General features: G+C 43.4%; 1 protein-coding gene across 15 annotated transcripts in view; it reads right to left on the bottom strand.

Annotated features, from left to right (window-relative positions):
• Positions 1-880: 880 nt before the first annotated feature.
• Positions 881-18,086, bottom strand: part of map7d1a (MAP7 domain containing 1a) — a 39,743-nt gene continuing 22,537 nt past the window's right edge. For 2 of the 15 annotated variants that reach the window (XM_085802402.1, XM_085802404.1), the window contains 15 exons: positions 17,431-17,594; positions 17,011-17,122; positions 14,106-14,210; positions 12,607-12,729; positions 12,371-12,516; positions 11,828-11,952; positions 10,656-10,894; positions 9,075-9,354; positions 8,155-8,335; positions 7,257-7,361; positions 5,610-5,660; positions 5,458-5,518; positions 4,346-4,427; positions 3,743-3,972; positions 881-1,846 (listed from right to left, as the gene is read on the bottom strand). In XM_085802402.1, the coding sequence (XP_085658528.1) occupies positions 1,836-1,846; positions 3,743-3,972; positions 4,346-4,427; positions 5,458-5,518; positions 5,610-5,660; positions 7,257-7,361; positions 8,155-8,335; positions 9,075-9,354; positions 10,656-10,894; positions 11,828-11,952; positions 12,371-12,516; positions 12,607-12,729; positions 14,106-14,210; positions 17,011-17,122; positions 17,431-17,594 (2,015 nt within the window). In that variant the 3' untranslated portion in view covers positions 881-1,835. The remainder of the gene's footprint in view (positions 1,847-3,742; positions 3,973-4,345; positions 4,428-5,457; positions 5,519-5,609; positions 5,661-7,256; positions 7,362-8,154; positions 8,336-9,074; positions 9,355-10,655; positions 10,895-11,827; positions 11,953-12,370; positions 12,517-12,606; positions 12,730-14,105; positions 14,211-17,010; positions 17,123-17,430; positions 17,595-18,086) is intronic. The other 13 variants (XM_085802409.1, XM_085802405.1, XM_085802410.1 and 10 more) reach the window with 10 other exon arrangements.

The raw sequence follows: 18,086 nt of genomic DNA, 5'->3' as shown, positions 1-18,086 counted from the left end.
TTGAGGGAGGAGGATAGGAGAGTTTCCTGTGAAGACTTCCATGGCTCGTTCTGTTAATGGCTCTGAAAATTCAGCTCTCACTTACTTTGAATTTTGGACTCCTTTAGTCTTTTCCCCTGGTTTTGGTTTCTGTTTCATTCTGATGAAGACATTTCCCTCTAAAAAGCAGTTAAATCAGAGTTGCACTGCTCAGGGCTTTCCACTGCATGGTGATGGACTGTAATGCCTCCCATTGGGAGGTAAAGGGGCATCTCTGTGTTGTAGGTTCACATTAACAAGCTCTACTCTGTCTTTCTACTGGGATCCACTACAGTTACATTACACCAGCGGCTACCAGTCATTTAACATACTGGAACTCTACATGATGATCGGTGCGGCATGTCTTAGCATTTGGTAGAAGGGGGAATAAATTGTGTTTGTAATGCAAAACACATAGTGCCAAGCTTCCCACTGGCCACTAGAATACAGTAAAGCAAGGCAGCAAATAGAGTGGCATGTACCCCCTGTAGGGATTTTGTAAAAGGAGAAATGGGCAGCTGAGCCAACCCGCATGCCTTAAACATCAACTGGAAGGCCTGCCTTCTGGTTCCATCTCTAAATCTGTTTTCCTGTGGTTAGTATGCACTCCGTCTTTCACAGCTTTGAATGGGAATTGGTAACCCCCCCCTTCAAATGTCAACACTGCTGAGCCTCAGGAGTAAACAAGTCAAACCAAAGTACAAAACATTCCCAAACTGTGAAATTCATAACAAATGATCAGTTACGGTGCCCGTTTCAGATTGACGAATGTGGCCTTCAGAACATCTGCATCTTCTCACAAATAGGCCCTGAATACATCAAATCCATATTCAACCGGGACAAGAAGGATACTGAGACCAAAGACTGGACAGCTTGTCTTTAATAAGACTTAAGATACTCCCACTGACCTTGTAACGCACATCAAAACATATTTATAGCATTTACACGCACCAGAATTTCAAATACATATGAGTCCATGAAATCTCAATGCAGATGAAAGAAAACCGAGTCATGCTTACACATGTGAAAACTGTTAAATAGTGGAGTAAACCCCTGCTTTTCTTATTAGGGATTTAACCTTTGATGACTTCTGGTTTCTTAATTGTCAAGGTTGCACACTCATTATTACATCCAATTCTGCATACAATCAATCATAGCTGAGGTTTAGGTATGAACAGAAAGTATGTTTACACACAGAAAGAAGCCATTGCATGTGAGCTTACATTTTCAAATCTCGCCAGATTTCTCAGTTTACTTTACAAAAAAACTGTTACAGGTAGCTTTTTACATACCAGGACCCTACTCACAGCAGAGTAGCATAAAACAACTCCCTTTCATACAATTTAATCTCCAGTCTTTCCTCATTTTGTCTCGCACAAAGCTCATTTACATTATTCACAAATGTACCCAGTCTTTTATATTTCTCTTTCAGTTAAATAACTAAAGAACAAAGAAAACATTACACTTCTGTTTTTTTTTTTTACTTAGCTGTACTGTAGTGTACAAAGGAAGATACTGTAGAGTAATACGGTGTCTGTCATCGGTGCCACAAGGATCTTTACAAATGTTAACAGTGATGCACCTGTGTTGCATGCAGCAACACCTTTCATTTCATCCTGTGGTGTCGCTCTCTCTTCTGTCCTGACGATTGGTCATCATCTTCTGTGGCCCGCTTCATCTTCAGAGACATGTTTTGCTTTTAGGAGAGGAAGGTTGTTGATTGGCACAGGTCCCAGGGCTCTCCCCCCATGTGAGCATTGGCAGGCCTGGGAAAGGTCAGTGGCCTAAGGCGACGAGCACTTCAACACTGGAGCGTGTCACAGGACCTCTGTGGAGGAGGCAGGCAGCGCAGGGTTAAGGGTCAGGTGCAGTAGCCACAGAGCATTAATCAAAACATGCTAACAGACAAAGCAGATTCCAATTTGTTGACCAGAGTAATGACACAGTCTGTAAACTTCTGACCTGGTGACAATACTAAACGCTAAACGATGTCGAACATGTTGCAGGAGCCATAAATCTCAACTGTCTTATTTACAGGAGTGGAATGAAGGGACCACGAGAACAGCCAACACGTGATCTAAAGTCATAATTGATGTGACACTGAACTATTAGATGAGCACTCAAATAAACCCTGGAAGTATGTCTTGACTTAAACTGACCTCCCTTGGTAACATTAAATAGTCCAGCATATAATTATTCCCAATCATAGCCCACGTCATAAATGCCTTGCCAGGTCAGAGTCGGCTCAAGTTTCTAATTTTCCAAGAGTGAATATGAGAGGAGAGAAAGTTCACTTTTTATTTGACTGGGTTAACTTGAGAGAAACTGGAACGTAAACTACAACTTCTTTATTTTATCTTTTTTAAGGGCGGCATCTAGAGGCCTGGCAAAAGATATTGACCTCTGTTTGCTTTACATGATATTTATGACTGTTGGCTTGTCTTCAGGTCAACAGGTGAAGGTTAAGATCTGGCGGGGGGAGGAGGAGTACGGTGGTGCTGACGGTGCCACTGAGAGAGGGGGGTTGAGTGATGGGTGATACGCTGCTTAATTGCTTCGGGGGTCCTGTTTCTAACCTCTGGCAGAGAAACACTTGTGGATAGGGTCTCCTCACTCCCTCAGACATTCTAGGAATTCCTCCCTGGGTGCAGTCCCAAGTCAGTGAGGCTGCTGAATAAAAGCTGTCATCAGTATAAAGATACCCTGCTCCTCCTCACCCAACCCTACACTATTCCTTCCATATCCCATCTCCACCCCTTTGTGAGTGTAAGTGGACCCCTCCGTGCCACACCATCCTTCCCACAGGGGGTACTCACTATTACCAGGGTGATGACCTGCACATTAGATGAATTTCAGGTTCATCGTCGCCTCATGCCAAGGACAACAGTACTAACTATGGGACTATGTGCTGCAGTCTTTATTGGGTAAAGTGAACTTAGCCGAGTGTAAAATCAGCTGAGTGCAAATAAGCACACAAGCTTCTTGCAAATGAACCATGGTTCTGTCTGCGCATATTTTTTTATTGGGGACAGATGAAAAAACAAAGCCAGTAAGCAGCCATAACCAGTTCCTTTTGCTCTGAATTTGTCTGTTTGGCAACCAGTGTCGAGGAAATTTTCTTTGTCTTTGATTTTAATTCTTTTATAGGAAAGTGAAGATGCTTTTGCAAATTACCCTCTTGAGGATCGAACCCCGGATTATGGCCAAAATGTCTTTCAAACTGCTGCCACTAAACTGACACTACGGTCAGTAGTGAGTTAGCTAAGCTTACTGAGCATGCAGACTGGAACCAGAGGGACACAGTTAGCATGGCAACAGAGTATTTCCATCTTTTGGTCAATCTGTATAAACACAAAAAGTGATTGTAGATTTACTGGGAGATTTCCTAAAGTCTAACAACGGTAGCCGTTTATTCTAGTGTTTCCAATCCTTGGCCTCTCCTTTGTTGGCCATAGTTTGATATTTAGTAGCACAGACATGAGAGTGGGCTTCTGCCAGACCTTCTAACCAAGTCAAGTAATTACAATCCATGGCCACATCTTGCTTGCCTGGGACCCACCAGTTGGGAAACTGCCTTCCTGCATAAGACCACTCACGTTGGTCTGATTTGTTTTTCAGATGTTTAATTCTTCCTTTCTTCTCTTCATATTTTCATGGTCATTTTTTTAGCTTAACATTTTAGTTTTCTTTATCTTTCATATCATTTAGCAGCTTGTAACTGTACCTGCAACATGCTGAGGCTTTATGGGGCCTGCCTTTTTCATGAATGACTCCTCACTGTCGAATGCCAGGATGGGCTCGCTGGCCTCAGACTTGTCTCGTGCTCCATTTGTGGTGTTGCCATGATTGGTGAGTTGGATGATATCGTCAAAGTGGGCAGTGTCTGCTTTGCTGGACAGACCATTTTCATGTCTAGCGGGCTGAACCCCGTTGACCACTTGGACTGAGGGGCTGCTGGAGAGAGGAGACACAGTGTGGTTATAGTTAGAAAAGGTCAGAATGACTCATACAAGAAATTAGTCATTCCACTGCCATTCCAGTAGTCTTTTCAAATCTACCCCGAGAAGGGTGTTCACATACAAAGAGCAAACATCTCAGGAACCCAATTCATTCTCCCAGTATACATTACGGCTGTTTACTGTGCGCCATAATCGTGTGGCTCCTTGTGTTTTCCGTTGAGGTTTACAACAATGCAACCCTCCTACAGACTTGATTAGTAGTCAGCTCCTGGCTCGGTTTTCTGGCACACCAATTTTATACTGTTCACGGTGGTCGTGCATTTACATGAGCGCAAAGGAAACGACACATGAATGTAGAAGAGTCTTACCTTTCTTTGACATCAGTCTGTCCATTCTCTGTCTTGTTATTGGGCATATTGACCTCTGGCTTTGGCTGATAGTCAGCAGATGCTAGAGGAAACAAAGTGAGACGGCCCTTTAATTCAAAGCTAACCATGCACAGCAACACGATCACCACATTAAACACCCTGCATGATCAACCGTGGAGTGAGACACCATTAATGATCATCGCTCAGCTTTGTAAGGCTGACCCCATCACTCATTCTAACCCCTTACTGTTTAGTCCTCATCTCCCCTTACTCAGCTCTCCTGGTGACATGGCTGTGGTTGAGCCTGAGCTCCACACCCCTGACTAGAATGGAGGCACGGCTGCCAGGCCTCCGACCACATCAGTGAGCTGGCTAATGCCTTCCTGCAACTGGGGAACTTGGCAACAAAACAGTGTATCACCCAGACCGCATTGATCCCCTTCATCTCACTCGTCTGCTGTGTGTGACGTGGAAGCTTAGACAAACAACGTGCGCAAACTTGTATACTTAATACAGTTGTGTTAAACAGAATTTGCAAGCACAGCTGATATGGCAAAATGTTGTGCAACTTCACATGTATCAATATTTTATTATTTGTCTTAAAAGTAAATGTTTGGTCGGTGCTGCAGGCTGTCAGCATGAGCCCACTCTTCCTCTCTACGCCCTCTGTCCCAGGGCTTGGACAAAAAGCAAGCACACACATGGGTCCTATTGTGTAGAGAAGAAGAACTCAAACTGCAGCTGTACAGGATATGAGGCAGACATGTAATCTAATCATTTTTATACAAAATGCCTCGATGTGAATTTAACTCACATGGGGAATGAGAACAAAAGTGCAACAAATACCTGTGACCATTGTAACATGTGGAGGAGGGAAAAGAGGAAGAGATGCTATAGTTATGTGGTATCATGTATCACTCACTAAAAGGTGCGATAAGTAAAGTTCATCTCAGTAAAAGATGAACAGAGTCAGTTTAATGGAGGATAAATTAAACCAGTTGTCTTGAAAAAACTGCTGCAGATTGAAGGGATGTGGTGGGAAATGATTTTCCTCCATCACTTGAGGATGTTTTTTTGTTAGAGAGACTCTTTCAGACTGACTCTCTGCTTACCTTTGCTGCTCTCTGCCTCTTTGTCATTGACATGTGCGACAGGGGAGGACTTTGTCTCCTTCTGTGAAGACAGGAAATTATTTCAGTCATTTTTAACCAGAATTATTAAGATCAGTTTCAGTGCTTTTGGAAAAACTGAACAACAAACATACTTTGTCCGCTCCATCCGTTTTGCGTGTTCTCTTCATGATCTCCTCCAGGCGCTGAGAAAAGAGAGAAAGAGATCAGGGAAAACGCCGCAGAATCAAAATGTCCCTGCAGATGTGTTTATAAAATTAAGTAATAGCAGTTTCAGCTTCCATAACACCAATCAAATGTTCAACTTCCTGCACTGACAACAAAATAGCTTTGTTTAATTTTATTCTACAAATTGAGTAGGTTTAATGGGCTGGACGAGCCCACACACCTCGCCAGACCACTTTGCTGGAAACTCAGGTCTCACATTTCACTCAACTGCCTCTCTTCGACGCCGTAAAACATTTTTTTTTACGTCTCTTGCATCGAAGCCCATTACGCTTTAAGCGAATGCACTGAGGCGCCTATGTCTTCAGGTGGAGGGCTGTGTCAATAAAGCTGAGGCAGCACTTGTGTATTCAGCTGGAACAGCAGAGTGGGATGGTTCAACAGTAGGGTAGAGGAAAGGACCCGGGGGTACTAAAATATAAACCACTCTGTGTGGGTAATTTGTACGCACAGAGGACGGGGTTTGAATACAAGATTCAACCTTCATCTAACAACAGTGTGAGCTGGAGACAGCTCGACCAGCTGTCACTCATAAAAGTAAAGCATTTTTTAGTTCCAGTAATATTCATGGCCAGCTCACACACTCATAGCCTTGGCATCTATACTGGCTGTAAAACATCTGATTCTGGACTAAACATTCTTGTTGTTTAAGAAGACACATTGTAGCTCCTCAGGATGTGTTTAACCACCTGTGCTTGTTGATTACAAAGTTGGAGTGATGTGGGCCAATCGGGTTTGGTGGGATACAGTAAGAATGTAGTGTAGAATCTGACTAAAGCAGCAAGCCTTTGAGAGAACATGCTGTTCTTGTGGGCTAATTTCAGGATGCAGCCAGGCTCCGGCTCCGGCTCCCTGAGCCAGGCCTGGCACGCCTTGATAAGAGCCTTTCACACGTGGAGAGAAGTGGAGCGTAGGGAGAGAAGGGACGCTAGCACACAAGAGGCGTGAGCTTACTGGTGATATGGGGTGGCATACATGAGTGGATGGCCATGGTCACAGAACGGGCGTGAGCAGCACACACACACACACACACAACCACATATCAGCACACATGTGAAAGGATCTGCACAAATCCACACACAGATGACTGGCACAGAAAGCTCTCCATTATTAGTGTTTATATATAGCTTCACGCTCACACACACTCTAAGCCCTATTAAATCATGGCATGCAGACAGCCGATCCAGGATAAGCCAAAAACATCATTCATCTTGGTTTCAGGGACTCAGTTTTCAAGCCTGCGTTTGTCATGTCACAAGGCAGACCACAGAGCTCAACTACTAGAGAATATAATACCTCCAGTGAGGGAGGAGAGCTTACTGTACTCTTGCTCCAGTTCATTTTGTTTTACTCAGAGTGTGCAGTTCAGAGCAGCTCCAGGACGTTAATTATTTTCAAATAAAACTATCTACGGGGATAATGGGGCTGTTCTCTTCCCATAAAAACTACAGATTACGATGTTTGGAAACAGGGAAATAGGGACATTTCCATTTTGATGTGTGACTTTAAAACCAGGCTGAAAGGACAATGATGGAAGGACAGATGTATTGCCCTACCCTTTTCCTCTCCAGCCTCTCCTGCTCCTCCTTCTGGAAGTGTTTCTCCCTCTCCAGACGCTGCTTCTCCGCCTCCTCTCGGGCTTTAGCCTCAGCCTCTTCTTTCTGAAACACACAGGCGAGAATGCAACCACAATTTTAATGCTGGCAGAAGGGGGAAGAAAAAAACCTTCAGCCAAAATAGCATGCCTTTTACGTAACAAGGGCGTGGTTGCTGCCGACAATTATTGTTTACAACCACAAAAGGGATATTTTCCCTGAATCTTTCAGCCAGAAAGGTCTATTTTCTACATTTATAGCCTCGTGAGGACCAGTCAATGCAGAATACAATGCTTGAGTCCTTGCATAATTACATTTGATCATGCAACCACAAATGACACTTCTGTGAAAGACCACAAGGGGGTGGCAAAGCACAGGGGCTGGATAACCAGCATTTACAGAGATAAGATAAGGGGGGGGGGGGGGGGGCTGATCAGGATAAACAGTCTGTCCTCTGCTTCTCCATGACAACATCCACAAACACAGGAAGCATCAGTTCGACTCATGCAGATTACCTGACAGACTGAGAGGTAGAAATGGTCCAATCATTGTAGCTACTGACTCATCAGTTTGGACTAATATTAGCCTTTAAGGACAATGTCATCCTACTGAAAAATTTGCTGCACCACGCTTTAGGACAAGCCGGTTATCAAATGAGGTCCGTATGAGGTGAAAAGCTGAGATGGTAAACAACTGAACCCACAAACAAGTTGTTTACTGAAGACAGGAGAGCATGTGGGTTTGTGGTGTGATGGGCAAAGTGCCAGGAAACAATGTGAGGACTCAGGGGGCCTGTATGAGTGTCGTGACCTTTACTTAAAAAGGCAGTAATAACTGTCACACTGGTGCTCCGGCGTACCTGCTTCTGCAGGCGTAGATTCTCCTCCTCCTCGGCTTTGGCTCTCTCCTCAGCCTCTTTCTCCTCCTGCTCCCGCTGGGCCTCGTCTCTCTTCCGCTGCTCCTCCGCCATAGCACGGGCCTCCTCCTCCCTGAGTCGCCTCTCCTCTGCCTCCCTCGCTATGCGCTCCTCTTTCAGGATCCTATAGGCATCAGGTATAAGGCTAAGGATAAGCATTTTCCACAAACTCACGGGCCAAAGACTTATAAGTTGCAATAAACAATGTAAATGACTCTATTGATGGGACATTTCCTCTTCTGTATACGCACGTCTCCGCAGAGTTGACATTGAGGCACGAGGAAATGGAAACAATTGGAAGTATGAGAGCTAACAACAGATCACATCAATACCCTTTCTGTAAATAGGGACTTGCTGTGGTTAGAGTCAGTCACCAGGCTATCAAATTCCTAATGCTCACACACACACACACACATCACAGCTGGTGCTGAGTGAAGTCTCACTCGTGTGCTGTGACAACGCATGGATTGGTTTCACTAATGTCTTTTTTTCTTTAATTGAAAACACAAGTTTGTTATGCAGCATATAATCTACAGCAGTGTATATATGCACCATTTCACAATGATGTCTGATAAATAATCAATTATGAAAAACCTGCATAATCAAAATTGAAAAATGTCTAAAGGGAAAAGAATGGTCATATCGTCCACAGTATGATTTCCAATCTGCTCAACTTGGCAGTGACGACAGAAAGCAGAGGATATAGAAACACAGCTTGGAATCTACGACACTCAGCTGTTTAAGCGATGTTTAAAATTCCACTCATCTCTTGCAAAGTCAAAAAGCTTGACGGACTGCGCAAGGTCAACTCCAGCCTGTTCTGATCTGCTCTGTGTCTCGAGGTCTATTAAAAACCCACTGACCTCTCCTTCTCCTCCTGCTCGCGTCGTTCCTGCTCCTCCCGCTCCCTCTGCTCGCGGGCCTGACGGCGTCTCTCGGACATAATGCGAGCGGCCTCCTCTGGGTCGTTGGTACCTGCCATGGGCTTGGCTGATGGAGAGGGGGTCGGTGGCGCTGCGGGGACAGAAGGAGTTGAGTGGTTTGGCTCAGGTGAGGAGGAAGTGGCTGCGGTAACTGGTGTGCTCGGTGCATGGGATGAGGCGGTGGCTGAGGATACTACGATGGCAGGAACCACGGGAGAACCTAAAACATGACAAAATGACAACGTGCATTAGCGTTTAAAGCGACCTTGTCTTTTAAAGTGGTGCTTTCTTGAGGCCTAGTGATGGTTAAGCACATTCAAACAGTCTTCACATGCACTGTGAAACATTCTGTTCCCTGCAAGTGGAAATTGTAAACAGTTGTAGCTTTAGCCTGAGAACTTTGTAATTACATGATTAAGGCTGATTAAGACAGCCTCTGAGTCCTGTTTGTGTGGGGACACAGAAAATGTAGCTGCGTGTGGCTCACTCCCTTTGTTTTCATGCCTAATTAAACCTAATGGTTATCTTAAACCTATTACTCCTTTAAAGAAATACAGATTTTCCATAGGCTCGTTCATATTTTCCATTGGAGCCGTTCTCCTGGCCAGCGACAGAAAGAGACCATCAGACAGTGGAGAAGACTTTGGGTATATAATGATAAAAATACAGCATGACTCATCCCCAGAGGGAAAAAACCAGATGTTCTGTATTTTATGATGCAAATAGGAGAGTTTGTCAATGTTTTACCAAACGCAGATCATCTTAACGCAAGGTCCATTTAAGAGCTTCTCTGTGCTTTAATCAGCAGATGAATATGGTGTAGTTGTTATCATGCGGTTTAAACATCAAACTTCAATTGAGAAATAACAGTTGGGCGACCAGTGTTCACATAACACGATGACAAATGAACCAGCTCCATGGCAACTAAGTAAACGCTGAGATGAGGTCTGGGGAAAAAAAGCGAACCTTGTAAGTGAACCTTGAGTTAAATGCATAGTTTATAGTTTGCTGCCAATAGGAGTCTCTCAGTCAAAACAATAACATAGAGGAAGTAGCGTGAGATCCTTCATCTGTTTGAAATATATTTAAACGACCAAGATCTAAAAAGTGTATTATAAAATGCTGCTTCAACTGTAATAAAAGTCAGTTTTGACTGATTCTGGCAGGCAAATAACAGGGATGCATGCGCCAAAACGATATGATGAGAATGTGATGTCATTGACGAGCGGCCGAAGAGAACAGACCTTTATCTTGATTGAAACCACGGATTTTTCTAGCTTTGAACATGGCTGGAAACATTTGGCATAACATAGGTACACTTACATAAGTACACTAATATATGTATGTACAATATGTAACACATTTCCCGTCTATTTTAAGGGTTAGACATTTTAATGCAGAAAAGTTCTATAATATCTTGTTAAACTCCTATTCCACACATGGAGCTTTACGTTCACTTCGTAACTTAATCTCAACTTCTCCACGCACTGGCCACCATCGTCAACTTTCTTTTGAACTCACTCTTTCTCTCCTCGGGCGTGGCTGGCCTGCGAGGTTCCTTCACTCTGTTGAGGGGGACAGGGGAGGAGGTCCGGTGTTCTATCCTGGCCGGGGTCCTGGCTCTTTTGGGTCGGCTCTTAGGAGTCGACGGGCTTCCACGTGTTGATGGAGGCTTGGGGGAGGCAGCAGGGCTCGGGGAGGCAGTTCGGCCCTTGGGTGTGGCTGGTGATGATGGCCGCTGTCTTGTTAAAGGACTGGGACTGGAAGAAAAGGGGGGAATTTAAGGCTGAGAGGAAATGAGGACAATAATGATTCTCTATTTAAGTTTGATACGTTGTGTCCTGAAAAACCCTGGCTTCAGCAAACAGACACTCCAGACAAAGCACTCAAACATTGCGTCATCCCTAAAGTGCATTATCGGTCAGCATCCCAGCAACACACAGGCAGAAGCAACACTTGGAGGGGAAACATCCATTACGCTCAGGAAGAACTTTTTTCCTTCGGGCCACTGGTAATGACGGCACTACCAAGCTCTTGTGGGGTCAAAAGATTATTATTTTTCTTCTTTCATCTTTTATGGACGTCATTTATTTCTCTGGCCTGGGGATGAGCAATATATGATTCAAACAGTGCATGAAATACGCTGTCTGTGTGACGCAGACGTAAACACGGTCACTCTGGCTAACACAGTTGCTGACCAGGAACAAACTGTGGGTCAGGGGATATAAGGCAAATCCTGTTTACAAGTCTGTTTCAGTGACGGAGTCTGCATGAATATTAAAACAGCAGATTGTTTAAATGCTCTTAACGGGTATACAAAGTAACATAATAGTTTTTGAAGTTAACTAATAGTGTGTATGGTGTGTGTATACTTGTCAGAAAGAGGAGGATATGCCAATTGGAAATCCCCAGAATTCAAAGTCACAACTTTAGATCGTTTTGTAAAACCAACAGATCAAAACTCAAATTAAAGAGATAACATCAACATTAGTGCTGAAAGGGATAGCTGATTTGTTGATCAATAACTGAAATGTGAGGAGCTTCTGTTGCTTTGTTCATATATTATAAAGTTAACTTTTTGGTGGCAAAAGAAAATGTCACAGTTTCCTAATTTTTACATTATGAATGGGATCAAAATAAATAAACAGACTTTGAAGTGAATTGAAGGCCTTTGTGAAATGTGTATGATTTACCTAGGGTCGGGTCTGTGTCTCATGCTGGGTAGAGACTGTCTCTTCTTAAGCACCTTTGAGAGGGCACTTTTCTCCTTCTCATTCTCCCGTTCTTTGTCTTTCTTTTCTTTCTTGTTTTTATCCATCTGCAAGGCAAAAGGGTGAAAAGGGGCTATTAACACAAATACTGTCACTTCCTATAAATTTAAATACAAGCATTAACTCTTCATAAAAAAACTCAACATTAGGCAAGAAACAAGTCAAGGAAAAAAGGAAATTAGAAAAGTCTGGTCAGGGACCCTGTTCTTTTCTATTGGAAATAGTTTCTCAAGAACAGTCCAACAATTTAAAAACCAATTGTAGAAACAGAATCAGCTGTTACAGATTTCATGGCTTTTTAGCTACGCTCCTACTCTGGAGAAGAGCTTCCTTAGCGAGTCCCTAGATAGAGGTCAGGTTCCCTCTCTAAACCTGCTGTAGCTTCCTGAGGGCTGTGACAACGCTGAGTGGAGATTATGCTAGATGCATTTCACAAAAGAACAAGGGCTAATGAGGTGGACATACGGGTGTGGAGCTCCGTCTGTGATGGCGCTGGGTGATGTCCGGTGTGCTGGACGTCACCCTCCAACGGTCGGAGCAGCGGTGGTGGGGCTGGTGGGCGCACAGGGTGAGGGGACTGGCCGAGGCTGAACGGGGGCAGAGCGGAGAGTCTGAACAGGAAGATGTTGTAAAATTAAACCACATGTTTATGTATTTATGAGACGGATATCAAATTAAATGGTGATCTTTTTCCAACTTACGCCCATCTTTGCCATTGTTGAGGACACTGGCAGCACTGCGGCTTCTGGCAAGGAAGGACAACGTTGGCGTCATCAGACGGTCAACTATACTGCTCTCCCACGGACTCAGTGCGAGGCTACGGTCTGTGTGTAGGAGAAAAAAACATGAATTGGTGTCTTTTTAGATTACTGTAATTTGAAAGATACATCTTGCACGGATGTCCGTAGTTGAACCAGAGCCCTGTTGTTAGTTTATTAGCCGCAGACTACGGACAAACCTGAAAGCTTGAAATCTGTCCCTTATTACCAAGATATAGTCTAGCATATTTCACCAGAGGGAAACGAGAAGAGACAGTTTCTGAGGATATGGCTCACATGTAGCATATGTCTTCAAGCCATAAAACCCCGACTGAGTACAAGACATCTCAGTGCCACCCAAAGAGATCATGAGAGGAGGGGAGGTGGAAAATGTGCCCAGAAAATGTGTCTGCTACAGTATAACATTGGGTTGTATGGGTACCACCCAAGAGAGAGAGAGAAAGAGAGTTATTTGAAATGCATGTCTAGACAGTGAGTCAGTTATTTATAACCATAGCCCTGAGCACACAAGCAGAGAGCAGGACGAGTGGAGACTCATCAGGATTTATTTGAGAGAGAAACTTTCTTCTTTGGCTGTAAGTGTGAACGCAAGAAAGATGCTACACTGAATCTTCGTATGGTTGTGTGTAGCAGTGTGTGAGGGGGAAGGGAGGAGTGTGACAAGAGGGATAAAGTAGTTACCCATCTATTTTTTTTTTGCCAGCAGCAAAGAGGAACAGTACCTGCTCCGGGGAGTTTTCAGAATATATTATCTCCTGAAAAATGCTGACTCACTGACTCACTCGCTAACTTTACTTTTTTTTTTTTTCTGGCTCAAAAGTTTCTTTGCAGGAGTACACCGTGACCTGGTTAACTTTAGACCTATAAATAAGAGAGAGCTGCCCCAATCCTAAAAATAAAGAGGGTTTCATTCAGGCAAACATGTGACTCAAAGAAAATCATCATATATAACAGCCAACAATTACTCAAAAAAAACATTTAAGACAATGAAAAGACATCCCTTATCCAACATGTTGTGATGAAAATGAAAATAAAAGGATACATTTGACTGCAAACACACCAGGAATGAAATGGCCACACCAATTACCACACAACGAAACAACCAAAGAACAGTAAAGGAAAGCAGAACAAAATATGAAAACTGTACATAACCCATATTGATGAAATTATGAACATGCATAGCATGTCAAACAAAACCCCCATCCAAATTCTGGAGAACACAAAAAAACAGAACTCATAGTGGTTTGGGAAGATGAAATGGGTCAGCTGTACACCACCAAGCACAGGAGAGGGACCGAAACCAGAAAAAAAAGGGATAACTTAAAATAGAGGACAATGATGGACGGGTTCGGAGGTTCGGTGGCAGTGGCAGAGTGATGGACACATTGAACGAGACGGGGGCATTCCAGACGTTGCCTTACTTCTGCTGGGGGAGTTCCAGAGCGTGGCGGAGGACTTGGAGAGTCGCTTGTTTATAACAGTGTCCACGTGTTTGGGCAGGTTGACCGTTGACACAGAGCATCTGCCTAAAAAGCCAAGAGAGCGCCACACAGATGTTCACACAGGTCACATGGTTGAGAGGAAGAGGAGGAAGTTCGGTGGCGTTGTGCGTTACGCTCAGATGATGTCCCCACAAACATACCCACCCATAGCAAAGGAAGCTACACATATGTATTTGTAACGTGAGCAGCGTTCATTAAAGGAAATTCCTGTGTGTGTGTATAACAATATCCACTGCTTTACAGTTCAAACACGCACACAGTACGACATCTGTTCACTTCAACTAGCCTTTAGGTGTGTGGGCAGGAACAGAACATGTGTTTCACAAATCATGTGTCATGTTATAATTAGCTTGCACTGACCCTTTAAGAAACTGTAATAAGACATTTTTTCCCTCTCTAATCTCTCGTGGCATTTAACGTTGCAAGTTTTTAAATATATGATGAATAAAACTTTTAAAACATGTTAAAAAGTCATTTACAAGACAATAAAAACGTGAGATGTATCCCTGAGATTTCCTCCATGATATCAGTTCCAACTGCAAGGAAAAAAATGTTCTTGCTTGTGCTTAAAACATTGACCAATGACTTTTAAAAAGGTTCATTACCAACATCACTTTCCCTAAACTGTGTCCCTATTGTTCTTTATAATCCACACAGTGCAGTGTCAACCTTTTCCATTGGCACCATTTCCTCAGTAGAGGAGTAGTTCCAGTAAAAACCGGAATGAGGACTGTGGATTATTCAGAGCAAGCGGGAAAACTAGGTGCTAATGAATATTTTAGTGCACGTGTCGCCGTTCAAAGCCAGTGAGAAAACAAGGTTACTTCTTTTCTGATACGGTTGAAATGATGCTTTACGGTTCATGCCCCTTTGCAAAAATACCAATTCCAAAAAGCGTGTTAAAAATACTGAGGAAGAACCTTCACAAGGCATCACAAAATCCCTGTGAAACATCACTCAAAAGAACCATAACAACCAAACAAGTGATGGAAAGCAACTGTGGGGAAACATGAAGTTGCTTCAAGGCTCGATGACGTGAACTGGCACTTCAGAAAAGAGCAAAATCTCAAATCCATGAAACCATCCATCTGCAATCCTTGCATCAATTCCCAATTCTCTATCCCCTTAATACACTGCAATCAAATGAACACACTCTTTCCCCAAATGTCGTCAGACATGATTCAGAGAACATTACAGCAACAGAGGCACTAAAACAGGCAGAGCATGAATGTCCTCATTTCAAAACACAGGGCTAGTGAACATGAGAGAGTGTGCTCTTTTCACCACAGAGGCCAACGTGGGCACTTTATAGCATTTACTAAATAGCATCTTGAACTCTCAGCCGTTCCACTGCAGCCTGTTTAGGCTTGTTTACTTTCATCATCTGACGGACAGCAGGCTGAAGAGGGAAGGAGGAGGGGGGAGGAAGGAAGGGAGAGATTGATTTCGGTGTCAATAATTCCCCAGGCATATGGCAGAGGCGATTACATGACGTAAAATGGAACCAGGGACTCCTCAGATTTAGAGCTTCAAGTCGGGAGGATGGAAGAAAGGGATAGAAGCATCCATCCAGCTGTTAACACATCATGTCTGCATTACCTTGTGTCTGCGGCCACTACAGACTCTGATGTTATCGACTGTTGGGCTATGCGACCATTTATCACTTTAAATTTAGCATAATAAGACATGTTCCATTTTAGCTGGTAGTCAATAGGAGCCTGCCTTCTGCAGCTGGTGCAGTGAAGTAGCTGGAGACATTTTCACTTTGTGTGCCATCAGTACAGTCTGGTCATGATAAGGAGCTAATGACCATGAAGAAGAGGCAAACAGTCGTCAAGGACAGGGCGGCAGTAGCACATCAGGGGAAATAGTGTGTAAAGGTGGAGGAGTGAGATTGATGCAGCAAAGGCACACCAGATTAAAATATAACACGAACCCCTCAGTGCTGTCCAAATCTATTTTGGCAGCATTCCTGACTGCTCTTGGCAATGATAAAGTGCCAACCCCAGCTCTGAGCATTGAGCATTAAATACTGTAGACTGAACTAAGCTATCCACTTCACTGTTTGGATTAAGAGGCAGACAACACTATACAATAATTCAGCTCCAAGGGATGATGATGCACTAAATTGTTCATTTTACAACTGATCTGTAACTTATTAGTAACTTAACTGTTGAAGATATTAACTACACAAAGATGACAAACTTGCTGGTTAAGGTCTCTCAAATGAGAAGTTTTACAGGATGGCAGATTTAAAAATGTTTGTCTTTTAGTTAAACAAGACAAAATGAAGACAGGGACAGATACATTAGGAGACATTTTCCTGGCATTTTACAGTCTAAATGATTAATGAATAACGAAAATCATCATTAAAAATTAATCGTTTACACATCTGTGACAGCACAGATGACAGACAAGTCTAATCCCCTTCAAAGGAAAAAAAGAGGCCATGAACCAGCTGCAGCAGGTCAGTCACTGAAAGAGAAATTAGCGTTGTCAGGTCTGTTATTGATACAACCTGGCTTTCTGCGAAAATAAGGTTGGATATCCAAGGGAAATAGTGAGCTGCAGGACATTAGAATAATCTTCTCCTAATTGACATATTGCGTTAATGGCCCTAAAACTCAAACACTTTCTCAGTGATGAATAGAAACCTCAACAGACAGAATCTATAGCCAATAAAAAAACTCATATGTCAGCAACGAACAATTCCAACAAATTTGTTTTACATAAACTGCTTCATATTAGTTACATAACCTAGTTATTCCTCTTTGTCAGGTGTGATTATTTGAGGATGTGTGTCCAGGTTGGACAGTATACTCACTCTCTTTCTGGCCGGAGTTCTGACTCAGCGCGCCGGCCCATGACCATCTCTGCTGGCGGATTTCTGCCCACGTCTTCTTGGTTGACCTGTGGATGGCTGCCTCGTAGCGTTCCTGAGAAGGACAAAAGAACACACATCAATCTTTGAACCGTCAAATACATCCAAGCAAACATGCAGCACAGTGTGGCAGAGTCAAAAGCTTGGATTCAAGCTCCCCTGCAGGTGTCCTTGAGCAGAAACCATCATCACTTTTATCTTCACACTACTCAGCTACCGTTTCCAATGAAGGAGGGTATTAACATTTTTCCTCAGGGTATCCATCTCTATCAGATATCCTCCCCACCCCCACCTACAACTACTACATCATCATCAACTGAATATATTATTTTCAAGATAGCCTGTGGTCTCATCCAGACATACTTTGTTCTTCTCCAGTTTCTGTTTCTGTCTCTCCTCCAGGGCGGCTCGTCTCTTTTCCGCCTTGAGCCGTTGCTGCTCGAGCTTCCTGCGGCGCTCCTCGATCTGCTGCTCCCTCAGCTGCTTTGCCTTCTCCTCCTTCTCCAACCACTGGCTCTTCTTCGCAGCTAAGATGGGGGAGAAGACATGGTCAGTTAAGCGAGCTTTTACCAAATAAGCACAAAACAAAGGAGCTTTCCATCCCTTCCCTATTTGTTCTAAATAGGTGTTGTACACAAGCCTTTTTTTTGCAGATGCTTTCTTGAAAAAGTGTGTACCAGTTACTGTCTTGAACAGGTAGTGTGATATCTGTTGAGCCCCCGTTTGACACAAAATCCCTGTTTGGTTTTGAAGCCTGAGGAAAATATGCAGTCAGGCCTCTATGAAGTTTACTTTGCATCTACAGCTGTCTTTCTAAATAAATATGTTTCATTTCACCTCAATCCCTTTTTGTGTTTGCAAAATAAATTCAATTACTTGACTTTTCCACAAAGTAGTGCATGAAGTGAAGTTAGACAGATACAGCACCTCTGAAGTGACACTTTTACACCCCACTAATCGCATCAAGCCTGCACGTCGGCTTCAATAAACCACACACTTTGATATGGAAATCGTCTCCT

Source organism: Trachurus japonicus, chromosome 16 (assembly GCF_045865225.1).
Source record: "Trachurus japonicus isolate A0001 chromosome 16, Traja_1.0".
Taxonomy (NCBI): Eukaryota; Metazoa; Chordata; class Actinopteri; order Carangiformes; family Carangidae; genus Trachurus; species Trachurus japonicus.
The sequence above is the reverse complement of the archived record's forward strand: the minus strand, read 5'-3'. Positions and strand labels throughout refer to the sequence as shown.